The sequence below is a fragment of the Aedes albopictus genome, chromosome 2 (genome assembly GCF_035046485.1).
Source record: "Aedes albopictus strain Foshan chromosome 2, AalbF5, whole genome shotgun sequence".
Taxonomy (NCBI): Eukaryota; Metazoa; Arthropoda; class Insecta; order Diptera; family Culicidae; genus Aedes; species Aedes albopictus.
Genome location: NC_085137.1, coordinates 229,046,572 through 229,062,112, shown reverse-complemented (window position 1 = coordinate 229,062,112; position 15,541 = coordinate 229,046,572). Strand labels below are relative to the sequence as shown.

The following is a 15,541-nucleotide window of genomic DNA, read 5'->3' as shown; positions in this document are numbered from 1 at the left end:
GCGATCGAAAATAGTTTATCTTACATACTGGCAGGATGTCAACTTTGTCGTTTTATTTCCTTCCTTCTTTTTCCAGACTACAACTTGTGGCCGGCCCTTGGAGTGTCCGCCATTTGTTTCGTCCCGCTGGTGCTGATGAAGTCGGTCCGCAATCTGCTCGCCCCGCCGTTCGTCATCCTCACCGATCACAAGGAGTCCGTGTTCAGTTTTCCGACGCGGTTTCGTATCGAGGTACGTAAATATTTGCAGGAAATTGACTCTTGTCCGGGGCGAAGCCGTACATTCGTCTCGCGTGCGGCTAGATGTACAAATAGTAGGGTGGTGTTTTCTTTTATTTTTGAAGGTAGTTGTCAACTTTTAGTGGTATAGATTATTACTACAATGAATAATCAACTTTGAAAGGATCTAGGGTATCGCGCCACTTGGGCGGTGGCTTCTATATTCGTCTGTTTTCCACTATAACTCAGTCAATTTTGGACCAATTGACTTGAAATGTTGTACACGGATAGATACTATACCTATCTCACCACATTCTAAAAGTTGTGTCAATTGGTTCAAATTTTTCTGAGTTATAGTGGAAAACAGACGAATATAGAAGCCACCGCCCAAGTGGCGCGATTCCCTATATCCATATAAAATGTTGAAGAATAAGTTTTGAACACATAATGTTCTGAGCCACCCTAAAATCGACCACTTGTCTGTCGATAATTTGTCGCAGAGGCGATGATGACAAAAATAACAAATCCATCCTCCAGTTAATTACAAGTACGGGTTGTCAGTCGGTAGCGGCAATGATCCGCTCATCGACTCTATGTGCTAATCGGACAAGCAGTATAAATCATTTTGTAGTGAAATTGATATTGACACCGGCCGTGCAATGAAAGTTGTTACAACACAACACGCAATGAAATGAGGTTAAGTGCATTGATTGATTTGTAAATCCAGTTGGTTGATGGTCACACTGTCAATGTTTTTTTTTTTTTTAATTTTATTTGCTATCAGGACAACACGGGATGTTTCCAATTAAAAAAGAAAAATAATGTGTATAAAAGGACAATGGATCATACTGAACACTAGCATCTTTAAAGACACGCCTGTATAATACTGAGCGCGACATATTTATAAAACAAGGAAAATATCGGACACTCAAATAAGGATGGTTAGAAAATTTAAATTCCTAGAATTTAAAACCTTTCTGTCCTTGAGTAATACAAAACCACAAAAGAACAAGTGTACAGAATAACTTGAAACACAAGTATTAAGTCAACGCACTTGAAAAATAAGCCTCTATCCAACAAACAGCGTCAAATTCCGATTCACGGGGAAACCACACAAGACAACCCATAATTGGTTCAAATCACATCACCCACATCAAAACAACTTGCCTTTCCTTTGAGCACATAATTCGTAGGGTCCTCTAACCCGTCGATTAGTGGTGGCACTCGAATGCGCGGAGTGAGTATGGAAGACGTGTACCAATAGAGGTAATAAACTATAGAGGGAGAATGTCGCTGGCGTCACCGCCGCAACATCTCTTGCTGGGGAAGATAGGGAGGGATGTAAGTGTCAAAGCGAAAAAGTATGCAGTTTGACAGATAGATACCCGGGATGTTTGCGAACGAGAACAAAGGGAACAGCAGCGACATTCGTCCTCTATAGTTTATTAACTCTATTCGTGTACCTAATCATCGTCACACCGTGGGTGCTACTGATAACACCGTCTGTGGTCGTTCCTCAGCAGCCTCAGTATTGTTCGTGCAGTTGAAAATCGGAATTTTAGACACGCGAAAATCGATGTTTCTCCTAAATCGTGTGTCGGACGTGCGTCGGGCACAGTGCGCTGGATAGAGGGCCAGATCCGCTGTCCAGCGCACTACGTCCGACGTTAGGTTTCACGTATGGATTTTGAGAAAAATGGATTGTCGGGCGTGGGGAAACTTCGGATTTCAACCGCGACGACAATACAGTGCAGTGGGTAATGGAGCCAGTAGTCAAAGAACAAGCTCGAAACAAGTGACACTGACATCTGGGTGATGGAACTAATACGTCGTCGCCGCTACCGCCGGGTGGTTGTTGATGTTGTGGATGCATATGAAAGGGTTTGTGCTAAAAATGCAATGCTTTCGAGATTAGATCATACCACACAGTCGGAGTATGCCGTAGTGTAGATGAATCTGAGACAATGTAAGGCAGGCCGAACAGTGTAGCTGGAAAATAACCTACGCCAAGCGAATGCGAGCTATGCGTTGTTATCAATTTTGGGGGGAAGGAGGCTGTATGACATAAGCGCCGGCTAAAAAGCTTACAAGAAAGTTGTATGATATGATATTCAGTAAAAATCACATTTCAAAAACCAAATGAAAACAATGCTTAGAAGGACGCTGTATGACATAAGCGCCGGCTAAAAAGCTTACAAGAAAGTTGTATGATATGATATTCAGTAAAAATCACTTTTCATAAACTAAATGAAAACAATGCTTAGTTATAGACATGTAAAGAATGTTTTGACGTTACTGATAAAAATATAAATAATAGGTAAAATAGGTAAAAAATTGGTCCAAGACCAGGAAGAAAAACTATAGATCAGGGGTTCTCAAACTTTTTCGGCTTGCGACCCATTTTCAGTTATTTTTGAATTTTGCGACCCACCAACCCAAGTAACACCGAAAACATAATCCGAAATAGCAAAATATTTACTTTGTTCTACAGCAGTTGTTATGAAGTTTCTCTAAACATATTATGTCATGGATAAGTCGTTTTCATGATACCAAAAACTTATACACAGTGATCTTCTATTTAGAAGTCTTATTAAAGAATATATTTTGTTTTCTCAAACAAACATTGCATGTTGTTTTCGATTATGTTGTGTATGTTCTATTTAAGTACACTTTGTTTGTTACCATACATGACCAGTATGTTCTATATGTCATATTAGAGTAACATTTGCAGTTTCTTGTTTAAGACTTGTTTCCAAGCATGTTTAGACAAAACATAGCATGTTTCGTATGTTTATAATAAGTCGAATTTTGGTTTTCTGCCGTATGATAGAAAACATGTGTAACATAAACCTCAATCATTTTTTTTTTCAACAGGAACATGCTACACTACCGATCATAGAAATGTAGAATCGATTTTTATTGCCTACGTAAAAAAATATACTCCTAACAGAATATTAGCTATGAATACCTATAAAAAAAATGACAGGAATATATGTTACCACAACATATATGATTATTTATAAGGGCCGATTTTTAGGCGGCGGATGCAGCGAGCACGATCAGAGGAAGAGCGAAACGAACGGCGGGTGGTGTTCGCCGCTGCAAAAGCCGCGCTTAAGACCGAGATAAGAGCAAGCAAAAAGGCCTGCTTTGAGGGTCTCTGTCAGAGTGCCAATACGAACCCGTGGGGTGACGCCTACAGGATCGTTATGGCCAAGACGAGAGGGGTGATGGCTCCTACAGAGCAATCTCCAAAGATGTTGGAGGGGATCATTGGAGGACTTTTTCCGCGTCATGATCCTAATCCTTGGCCTCCTTTCGTAGGACAGCCGGGGACTGGGGCTGGCGATGAGGAGAGGGTCACCGATGTGGGACTTGTGGGGATAGCTAAGTCCCTTAGCGTAGGTAAGGCCCCAGGTCCGGACGGAGTTCCGAACCTGGCCTTAAAAGTAGCCATTGCAGAGGCTCCCGAGATGTTCAGGTCTGCTATGCAGAAATGCCTGGACGAGGGAGTTTTCCCAGAAGCTTGGAAGAGGCAGAGCCTGGTACTATTGCCAAAGGCGGGGAAACCACCCGGAGACCCGTCGGCATATAAACCAATATGCTTGATTGACACGGCGGGGAAGGTGCTCGAAAAGATCATCCTCAATAGAATGTTGCGGTTCACCGAGGGCGAAAATGGTCTTTCGAGTAACCAGTACGGCTTCCGGAAAGGGAGGTCCACCGTAGACGCTATCTTGTCGGTTACAAAAACCGCCGAGAAAGCACTCGAGCCTAAGAGGAGGGGAATTCGCTTTTGCGCGGTAGTGACTCTGGATGTAAGGAATGCGTTTAATAGCGCCAGCTGGTCTGCTATTGCCGATGCGCTCTTGCGTCTGGGGATACCGGAGTACCTGTACAAGATTCTCGGAAGTTACTTTCAGAATCGTGTACTAGTCTACGACACGGAGGTGGATCGGAAGTGCTTTCACATAACCTCAGGAGTCCCGCAAGGTTCCATCCTGGGTCCGGTGTTAAGGAATGTCATGTACGACGAGGTGTTGAGGTTAGAGTATTCAGTGGGAGTGGTGATTGTCGGATTTGCCGACGACATTACGCTCGAAGTCTACGGTGAAACGATCGAGGAGGTAAAGTTGACTACCAACCACTCGATCAAGGTTGTGGAGGCATGGATGCGGTCCAGGAAACTGGAGCTGGCTCACCACAAGACAGAGGTGACGGTTGTTAACAACCTGAAGTCGGAGCAGTAGACGGAGATCAGTGTAGGAGAGTGTACTATCCTGTCAAAGCGCTCCGTCAAACACTTGGGCGCGATGATCGACGATAAGCTTACCTTCGGTAGCCACGTCGATTATGCCTGTAAAAGAGCCTCCACAGCTATTGCGGCATTGTCCCGGATGATGTTCAATAGCTCAGCGGTGTACGCCAGTAAGCGCAAGCTTCTGGCTAGTGTTGCTACGTCCATACTTAGGTATGGCGGCCCGGCGTGGGGTACCGCGCTAAGTACTGAATGCTACCGACGGAAGCTGGAAAGTACTTACAGGCTTATGTGCCTGCGGGTTGCGAGCGCGTACCGTACCGTGTCACACGACGCTCTCTGCGTCATTACTGGTATGGTGCCTATCAGCATTCTTATCAGTGAGGACATGGAGTGCTTCGAAATGCGCGGCACAAGAGGCATACGCAAGACTGTCAGGATGGCCTCTATGGTCAAATGGCAGCGCGCGTGGGACAGTTCCACCAAAGGAAGGTGGACCCATAGGTTGATACCGAGGGTAGATAGTTGGATTAATAGGCGCCATGGGGAAGTTTCATTCCACCTGACACAGGTCCTTACAGGTCATGGTTGCTTCCGACAGTATCTACACCGTTTCGAGCATGCGGATTCTCCCGAATGCCCAGTGTGCAATGGTTTAGAGGAAACGGCGGAACACGTTTTGTTCGTGTGCCCGCGTTTTCGCACAATGCGTGACCGCATGCTTGCCACATGCGGGGAGGACACAACTCCGGACAACTTGGTCCAGAGAATGTATAGGGATGAGATTAGCTGGAATGCCGTTTCAACGGCTTTCACCCATATCGTCTGGGAGCTACAAAGGAGGTGGCGCGTGGACTCGGAGAATGGCTAGTCCAGATGCAGTACAAGAGGTGGTCCAGGGGTTCGAAGTCGGCTTCGTAGGTCATACCGGTGCCCTGCGGTCGAGATCGACCCTTACAGCGATTAAGTAGCCGCGGAGAGGAAGTCCCGTTGGCGGTGCTGTCGTGGCGTCAGTCTACTGGGTTGGATCTGAGCCCGCGGTTGGAAAGGGGTCCCCGGCAAGGGTCGGGGTAGGTGAGACCCTGCTGTCTGCAACCTACGGATGCATCTGATAGGGCCTGAAGGGTAGTAATACCCTTCCTTTGCGGGCAGGTCAGATCGGGTTGCATGTGGGCATCAGTTCTTGATGTCCGCTCAGCAGTAGGGCGCGGGCGGGGTTGACCCTGCCCGCCTTCCGAGGACAAAGCGAGTGGCGAGGACCACTCGGGAAACTGGCTAAGCGCCAGCACGCTACCGTGATGGACTCTCCAGAGCGAGTCATCGGTGTTCGTTGCTGCTAGGCTACGGCAGCTAACCTTGAGGGTGCGATATACACTAGCCCCTCTCTGAAGCAATACCTTCTTGGTGGTTCCGGAGAGACGTAGGGTTTGGCGACCATAGGAATGTGTTTTAGTGGGTCGAGGAGAGAGTAGTCCTGGCTTCTACCGGCATGTAGAAGACGGCCTTAACCCCACACTACCCTAACCTTCCTGTTAGGGTGTCTGATGAGCAGATTTATCCCCCTATGGTTTAGAAGGAAAAAAAAAGAGACCGTGTGTACCTCCGCATCCCCACGGTTGTCACAGGAAAGAAGTTTGTTAGTGGGAGGGGATAGATAGTTACATAGATCTGGATTCACATTGGTAAGTGATGTGAGCTATGCAACCCTCGATATGATTTAGTCTTCCGGCAGCAGGCTGTTGGAAGAATACAATAATTTAATTGTATGTTTGTGTATTAAATTTAATTGTATGTTTATGTGTGTATTAAATTTAATTATATACCGGGTTTGGATAATTTTTAAACCACACTTATGTCGGTGGTGGCGATGTGGTGAGACGGACCGGTGACTAGTTCTGCCACTTAATAGCTGAAATTTGGCTTTCTTTCTCGATTAACTCTATCTTCTTATCAGTTGATGATTATTGAACCACTCCATGAGAGAATAAGTGCAACAATAAACAATTATTTATCTGGCTACACGCTTTTGTGATGGGATCTAATTTTGAGGCGGCAATAAATAAGCTTTTCCAACATTGAATTGCATTTGGCAGACAATCAAACGTTCCATAATGAATATAAAATTTCCCATAAATAATTCGAAAAGTCCCAGTGAAGAAACAGTGGTGTAAGCAGTAATAATGCTTTTTAGATATTTTTTTTATTGTGAATTTTCTAATTTATTATAAAAAAATCGGATTTATTTATGGAAAATTCGAAGTTATTTGTTGGGAAAAATGCCTTTTTTTATTGCAACAGTGGATTCATTCATTGCATTTTTGACGTTTTTAATTGCTCAAAAATCAATTGCACAGCGCAATATTTTTTTGTCTCAAGAGCAATCCGGGCTCAGATTTGCTCCAACACGTCACAATTTTGAATTTTGACCTCAATTTATAGAACAAAATATGCGATTTTGGGCTTTTTTGACTGCAAGCCATTAGGCAAGGAAATATTTTTTTAAGCAATCAAAAGGTTAATTGGTCAATTAACATCTAAATTTACGACTTAAGCAAAATATTTCGTTTTACCAAATCGAATTTGATAGCTTGAAGCAATTTATGTAAGGTACGACATTTCCCATACAAGTCACCTTCCAAAAGTTGCATGCAAGTTTTCATACTAACATAAAATGCTTAAATCTATCAAATCTGATTAGGTAAAACGAAATATTTTGCATAAGTCGTAAATTTAGATGTTAATTGACCAATTAACCTTTTGATTGCTTAAAAAAAATTTTCCTTGCTTAATGGCTTGCAGTCAAAAAAGCCCAAAATCGCATATTTCGCCCTATAAATTGAGGTATAGCTCAAAATGGTGACGTGTTAGAGCAAATCTGAGCCCGGATTCGGATTCAGCGGCCCAAAATCCTTCGGAGACACATAAGTTTGCTCTTGAGACGGACAAAAAGTTAATTTTTGTTACGCTGTGTTATTTATGGAAATTTTTGGTTTATTTATGCAATTTTTTATTTGTTTATGGAACTTTTGATATTTATTACTGCTTACACCCCTGTTTCTTCACTGGGACTTTTCCAATTATTTATGAAGAATGATCACTTTCTTATGAGTCGTTTATATTTTAGCCATTGCATTTTATTTTGAGTTTCCCAGTTGTTTTAAACTGTTCCGTCCTATACACAACGAGGTTCAGGTAAAATTGATGCATTATGGAGAACGCCAGTGGAATGAATATTTTGCGTTGCCTTGAGGGTGGGTAAGACAAACAGTGTTGGATTTTTTTCGATAGTGCCTTGAGAAACACATTAAAACCCATACATTATTCACAGATTGAAATTTTTTGTATAAAAAATCATTATATTAGAAGTTTTGTTGTTAGAAAAGTTTGAACTTCGTAAAATTACCAGAGCATTGCATACTGTTAGGCGTTTATCAGTGTATGGAGGTTTCCAATTTACAAAATAGATTTTAATTTGTAAAAACACGATTCACTAAGAGATTTAAAGCAAAATTTAGATTCTACTATGATTAATTTACCCGAATGTAAACGGCCATAAACATCATTTAACACAATTAATGGCTTATTAGCTAATTTTCCAAACATGTCCATCTTACCCACCCTACTGGTCCGTCTTACCCACACTGTTGAAAACAGTACATTTGGAGAACACTTTTCAATTATCTCAAAAGTCATGGAAAATCAAATGTTATTTCAAAATCAGCTTGCAGACTGTAAAGTTCCCTTTTTAAAGTAAAGTTGTTTTTGCAATTTCTCATCGTAATAGGCTGTTTTACCTCACGCAAATCTGACAGGAAAAGGCCTACTTTCCCACACCAAATTAACAGTGCTGTAATGGTTCATTACAGCACTGATTTGCGTTGCGTAATGAACCATTACAGCACTGTTTTCAGTTTTGGTCAACTTCTTGATACTTTGTGGACGCAGTTTTGAAAAATTGTGACAACTGCACAGTATAATCTGTTATGTTCAGATTTTCTTAAACATGGCTATGACCATCAGTGTGCAGTTTGATGAAAAAGTTTTGTTAAAAACTATCCTCAAGGGTAATTTATGAAATTGCAAAAAAAGTTGTACGCAACTCGGTGCAGAACTCGATTTTTCCAGCACTCGTCGTAATTATCCAACTCGGCAAGCCTCGTTGGATAAATGTACGACTCATGCTGTAAAAATCGTCATTCTGCACCTTGTTGCGTAAACTACTATTATACTGTCAAAATAGTGTGTTCCCTAAACATGTCCGTCTTACCAACACCCACCCCCCTCTCCAAACTTTTCCGTGTTTTTAAAGTACATTACTGTCAGGCCCAAAAGTAGCCCTGGAGGTAAATGCGATAAGCAGAAAAGTTTATCTTTGTTTTTGAACAGTGCTTGAGCAAAATGAAAAATAAAGTTAATATGTAGCAAGCAAAAATGTTTTTTGTGGGGTCCCCTAAAATGTTATAACGAATCGCATAAGAAAAATCTATGATTCATGTTTTTTTTGTATTTTGGAGAACTTCATCGTTTCTCAATTGTCTAGAACTGGGTACATAACTGCATTGGTTTTACCAGGCGGTTTGCAAAATCATTCAATCTCTTGATCTTTCATTCTTCAAAAAAAAAAATATTTCTATTAACACTCCAAATACCGTGATCAGAAAAAAAAAGTGGGAACTTTTACTATGAGCAGCTCGTTCTCAGCCGCCTGTGAACCAATTTTCAATTTTCTTTCAGGGATCTTCGACCCAACATGTCTACTTTTATTTCACACAAAATTCATGTTTTTAGGGATGCTCAGTTTTACTCCAGAATAGCGTTAGTGAGGAACGTTTTTAAAAAATCTCATAATTTTCGATTTGCATGCTAAATTTTAGCGGTGACCACGAAATATGACTAGAAATCGGTATATATTTTGAAAAGGCATAATGTATATGTGTGGTATATGTCTGACAATGATCATCTCTCAGTGTCAACAGAGTCTTGTCCCTCAATATGTTAACGGACAATTGATAACGCACGCACATTGCCCACCCGGGGTTACGCTGTCGACTGACAGCTGCTGATGAGATCATAGCAGGCCACGGCTCTGCCTCTTTCTTCGGTCAGCGTTCGCCCACGTCGGACGTGCTGCAGTGCATCGGGTCGCTGCGCTGGGCGATTCTCATCGAGAACCATAAGCTAAATTCCCACAATGGCAATCCTGCCAGGCTTTATTGCGATTTTTTTTTGCAATAAAAATCAAACATTGTTGAGAATCGCTCAGCCAGATAAGTGAAACCAAAGTGAAATGCTTGGAAAGTGCAGTGTTATTGTGAAGCGGCAGGTATGAGTTTTTATTTTTGATTCATTTAACGATGTGCAGAAGAGTGTTGTGACATAGGCCGAATTGATGTTTGAATCACAAAATATAAAAGACGCGTCCGGAGGACCGTCCGAATTCCCTGATTTTTCCTATGTGTAGAAATAGGAGACGTGTCTCGAAGACCGTCGGATTGGTTCTTTTCGATTTGCGGAATCGACAGACGCGCCTCGAAGGCCGTCGGAAAAAGTGAAAGATTGACGCGTCTCGAAGGCCGTCAAGAAATCTAATAAAGGGACGCGCCTGGAAGGCCGTCGTGAAAAGAGAATTGACGTGCCTCGAAGGCCGTCTAGAAATGGAAAAGAGAGACGCGCCTCGAAGACCGTCTAGAAAAGAAAAAGAGACGCGCCTCGAAGGCCGTCAAGAAATGAAAAAAGGGACGCGCCTCGAAGGCCGTCGAGAAAAGAAAAAAGGGACGCGCCTGGAGGGCCGTCAAGGAATTCCAAAGAAAGACGCGCCTCGAAGGCCGTCAAAGAAAGAAAAAAGACGGACGCGCCTTGAAGGCCGTCGAGAAAAGAAAAAGGGACGCGCCTCGAAGACCGTCTAGAAAAGAAAAAGGGACGCGCCTCGAAGGCCGTCTAGAAAAGAAAAAGGGACGCGCCTCGAAGGCCGTCTAGAAAAGAAAAGGGACGCGCCTCGAAGGCCGTCGAGAAAAGAAAAAGGGACGCGCCTCGAAGGCCGTCTAGAAAAGAAAAAGGGACGCGCCTCGAAGGCCGTCGAGAAAAGAAAAAGGGACGCGCCTCGAAGGCCGTCTAGAAAAGAAAAAGGGACGCGCCTCGAAGACCGTCTAGAAAAGAAAAAGAGACGCGCCTCGAAGGCCGTCAAGAAATGAAAAAAGGGACGCGCCTCGAAGGCCGTCGAGAAAAGAAAAAAAGGGACGCGCCTGGAGGGCCGTCAAGGAATTCCAAAGAAAGACGCGCCTCGAAGGCCGTCAAAGAAAGAAAAAAGACGGACGCGCCTTGAAGGCCGTCGAGAAATTGGAAAGAAAGACGCGCCTCGAAGGCAGTCGAAAAAAACCAAAAGAGTGATGCGTCTCGTAGACTGTTGTGTGCTTTCCGATAGCTAAAGATCACTTCGACATCTGGTGGCAGGTATGAGAACCCAATGAAAAAAAAATGATGACTCAGTCAAAATGTCTCTTGGTGCAGCATAGGCAAAGTGCACATTTTTATATTGAATTCCGCACCGTAGAGAGCCTTTTCTGGATAGATGCGCTTAGATCCGAAGGGTACTTATAAAGAATTTACGTGCTTAAACTGAGAGGCTCTAGCTATGCCTTCAACGGGAAATCTTCTGGATTGTTAACTGGCCAATCTGGTGTCTGTTGTCGTTGACAATGAAAATGATGATATTTGAAGCTATTGCAAATGGAAATTAGTCATTTATGGGGCAACATATGAGTTTATTTAAGGACTTATCTCACCAAGCGCCTCATTGCCTTTGGCAATGTGTTTAATTTGCAGAAAAAAAGGCGCCTTGAACGCCACCATATGTGAAAGATAGGATGTTTGAGAAATTAAAAGACGCGTCTTAAAGACCATTCGATTGTTTCAATGTTTGCCGTTGTTTAGATTTTCAGAATCATAGAGCCAATGAATTGATGTGAACTGAGGGAATGAGGGACGTATTTCATAGAACGCCATATTTTAATAGGTGGGTCTTGATAAACCGGAAGTTACACCTGAAGATCGTTATAATCACATATGTTGTACCATGCCTCGATCGAGTTGACTATGTTGGGTGGAACAGAATTTGAACAGAACGGAACGACAGTGATACCATCCCAAGTAACAGAACCAGCTGAATAACAGCTTCTCGAGCTAAAGTTAGCTTATGAGTGATTTGTTCTACTCTTATACAGCAAAAATGTTTGTAGGGATGTGCTCTGTTAGTTAGATGCAAATAATTCATTCTATACTGAACTTGTTTGAAAACAAACAGTGTGTAATCGAGTATTTTCCTCTATCAACTAAACATACAGTTGGATGTAGCCATTCAACGAGACGTTTCGGATCGTCTGACCGCTCATTTCACGAATGAAAATTTAACAGGAGGTCGAGTCGTAACCCGTTAATGTTAATTTCAATGAAAATTGGAAAACAATGGTCGCTAAAATCGATTTCGCAGCTTCGTAAAGCTTATTGGTTTCTACAGTTTGCTACATTTCTAATGCAAGAATATGCACTGGTGTATCAGTGAATAAATGCGGAAATTGATAGTAAAAGTACTACGACGTGTAAAATTGGGGTGTAGTTGACCACGAAAGAAGATATTGGAGTATGACGGAGCTCTTAAGGGATGATTTTATTCTATTCCCATCTTTATTAGACTCTCATTGGGCGGTTACCCGTGAGTTGGGTGATGCCATGTAGATAGAGTATTTGTATTGTTGACAGATTTCTTGCTTTGTTAGTATGGAATTTAGTGATGTGTTGTATCGCGTAAGCCTTCGCTTGAATAAAACATCTTGTAATTCAGGGAAGCAATGCAAATTTTCGGTAAAAAAAAAACAATAATGCTCTAAATACTTTTGTTAAATCCCTTGGTAAGAGATTTTTTTTTTCTCGTTTTTGTTGAGGGAAGAAGGGAAATGTGTGGTATATGTCTGACAATGATCATCTCTCAGTGTCAACAGAGTCTTGTCCCTCAATATGTTAACGGACAATTGATAACGCACGCACATTGCCCACCCGGGGTTACGCTGTCGACTGACAGCTGCTGATGAGATCATAGCAGGCCACGGCTCTGCCTCTTTCTTCGGTCAGCGTTCGCCCACGTCGGACGTGCTGCAGTGCATCGGGTCGCTGCGCTGGGCGATTCTCATCGAGAACCATAAGCTAAATTCCCACAGTATAGGTAGTGTGAGATTTGCATAGCTATCTTGAACATCCCTAGCCACAAATGAACGCGGCTCTCGACCGGAAAATACTCCAGTGCCCTTGATAAGCATCCTAGAGAGTTGGAGTCTTCAGCAAAATGTTATATATTGACTGGTCTACACTTTAACGTCTTCGGTTTTGATCTAGATCTGCTGTAAGTGATCTAGATAAGTTTTATTTTATTTTATATGACTCTAGAACTCTCGAAATACAACCTAGATGGTTGAAGTCTTCGGCAAAGTTCTCTGGATTGGTTAGTACTACACTTTTCCGTCTTCTGTTTTGATCTAGATCTGCTGTAGTTGATCTGGATAAGTTTAGTTTTTCAATTTGACTCTCTAGAACTTTCAATACACTTCCTAGAGGGTTGCAATCGTTGGCAAAGTTCTTTGAGTTGGTTAGTACTACACTTTTACATCTTTGGTTTAGATCTAGATCTGCTGTAATTGATCTAGATAAGTTTTTATTTCTAAATGACTCTCTAGAATTCTCGTTATGCATACTACATGGTCGAAGTCTCCGGTAAAGTTTTCTGGATTGTTTGGTATTTCACTTTTACGTCATCGGTTTTGATCTAGATCTGCTGTAGTTGATCTAGATCAGTTTTATTACCTCTCTAGAACAGGGATGGGAACACTTGCAAAGAGTTACATTCACTTGCTATTTTCTCAGCTCAGAAGTGTCCTATCAAGAAACAATGTATGAACGACTTTTGCCTTTTGGTTTTGTCTAAAAGTTTGCCGAATAGAGTATGGACCGCACATGCATACTAAAGTCGTGACAGAGCTGTGAAAGCGACTCTCCACGAGGTGAGTGTAATTTACATTCACCTTGTGGAGAGTTGCCTTCGCAGCTCCCTCACGACTTCGGTATGCGTGTGCGACCCATACTCCATTTGGCAAACTTTTAGACAAAACCAAAAGGCAAAAGTCGTTCATACATCATTTCTTAATATGATGCTTCTGAGCTGAGAAAATAGCAAGTGAATGTAACTCTTTGAAAGTGAGTGTTCCCATCCATGCTCTAGAACTCTCAATATGTATCCTACAGTCTTCGGCAAAGTTCTCTGGATTGGTCGGCACTTCACTTTTACATCTCCGGATAGTTATGTTTTCTATATGACTCTCTAGAACTCTCGATATGCATCCCAGAAGGTTGCAGTCTTTTATAAAGTGCTCGGGATTGGTTGGTACTACATTCTTACGTTACAGTTTTGGTCTAGATCTACTGTAAGTGATCTTGATCAGTTTTATCTTTCAAAATAGCTCTCTATTGCTCTGGATAAACACTCTGAAGGGTCGGGGCCTTTGACAAAGTGCTTTGGATGGGTTGGTACTACTTTTTTACGTCTTCGGTTTCGATCTAGATCTGAGCCGGATTATTTTCGTTCTGAGTATCTTTCAGTGGTTCTGAAGATGTATTCTAGAGCATTGGAGACTTCGACAAAGTGCTTTAGATCGATTCGCGAAACATTTCCGCAGCCTCGGTTTTTATCTTAGATCAGTTATGGCAGATTATGCACGAATACGGATTCCCAGGTAAACTGACACGATTGATAAAGGCATGGATCGAGTGATGTGCGTAGTTCGAGTATCATGGACACCCTCGAGTCGTTTCGAATCTCGCAGAGAATTACGTCAAGGTGATGGTCTTTCGTGCTTGCTGTTTAACATTGCTTTGGAGGGTGTGATAAGGAGAGCGGGGATAAACACGAGTGGTACGATTTTCACGAAGTCCGTTCAGCTGCTTGGTTTCGCCGATAATGTTGTATTATAGCTCGCAAATTTGAGAATATGGCGGAAAAGTACTATCGCCGGTGATGAAATCGAGGCGGTTGAGGAATTCTTGTACTTGGGCTCACTGGAGACCGCTGACAACGACACCACCAGAGACATTCAGAAACGCATTGTGGCAGGAAATCGAGCTTACTTTGGACTCCGCAGAACTCTACGATCGAACAAAGCAAGGACGTAGCCAGAGGGGAGCAGGGGGAGGCCGTGACCACCCCCCCCCCCCCCTGGCCGACAGATTTTTTTTATTTGAGCCGACGCAAAGATTATCAATAATTCAAGAGTTCCATAAAAAAAAACTATTCTCTAGACTATTCTAATAATTGAGGTTTTTATCCACAACTAGCTGTCCCGGCAAACGTCGTCCTGCCTGCCTACTGTGTTTTTTTGACAGAACAGTCAGTAGAAAAATACCCCGAAAAATGAAGTTTCAATTTTTCCCGTTTTCATTGCTTTCTCGGTCGATTTTCATTATTATTATTTCGCACGAACACGTCGGAGCCCTGCAAGAATGCAACAGTGAAAGAATGAAGTAAATCCGTTGATCCGTTCCCGAGCCTATTCGTGACATACAAACACCATTCCATTTTTATTTATATAGATTATCAAACCTTTTTTTCTTGAGAATCACAGGAAATTTCGCCAAGTATTTCTCCAAGAAATCTACTCTTGGATCTACTTCAATCTAATCACAGAATTTAACCAAACAACAAGCTTGGTTGAATAGTTAAATTTTGTGATGTTTATTCAAGAATACAAAAACAGCATGCCAAGTTTCCGGTAGGAAAAAAAAAGGACTTTGTAGAATTATATGCTGCTATAGAATGCATTTATCTGCTACAAGAATTTTCACTTGTATTCAATTCAAACAAACGTCATGCTAAGAGAATAATACCTGGGATTCTTTACAAATTCTTTCAAGGACGTCTCCAGAAATTCCTTTAGGCATTTATTCAGGAACTTCTCCAAGGACTCTTTCAGAAATTCCACAAGGTACATGTCCAGGAGTTTTTCTTTCGTGAATTCTTCCATGAACA

General features: G+C 42.2%; 1 protein-coding gene and 1 long non-coding RNA gene across 2 annotated transcripts in view; both read left to right on the top strand.

Moving 5' to 3' along the window:
• LOC134287952 (uncharacterized) overlaps positions 1-15,541 on the top strand; it is a 746,963-nt gene that overhangs the window by 462,438 nt on the left and 268,984 nt on the right. The window lies entirely within an intron of this gene.
• LOC109432868 (uncharacterized) overlaps positions 1-15,541 on the top strand; it is an 82,827-nt gene that overhangs the window by 18,672 nt on the left and 48,614 nt on the right. The window contains exon 2 of the mRNA XM_062851267.1: positions 77-231. Within this exon, the coding sequence (XP_062707251.1) occupies positions 77-231 (155 nt within the window). The remainder of the gene's footprint in view (positions 1-76; positions 232-15,541) is intronic.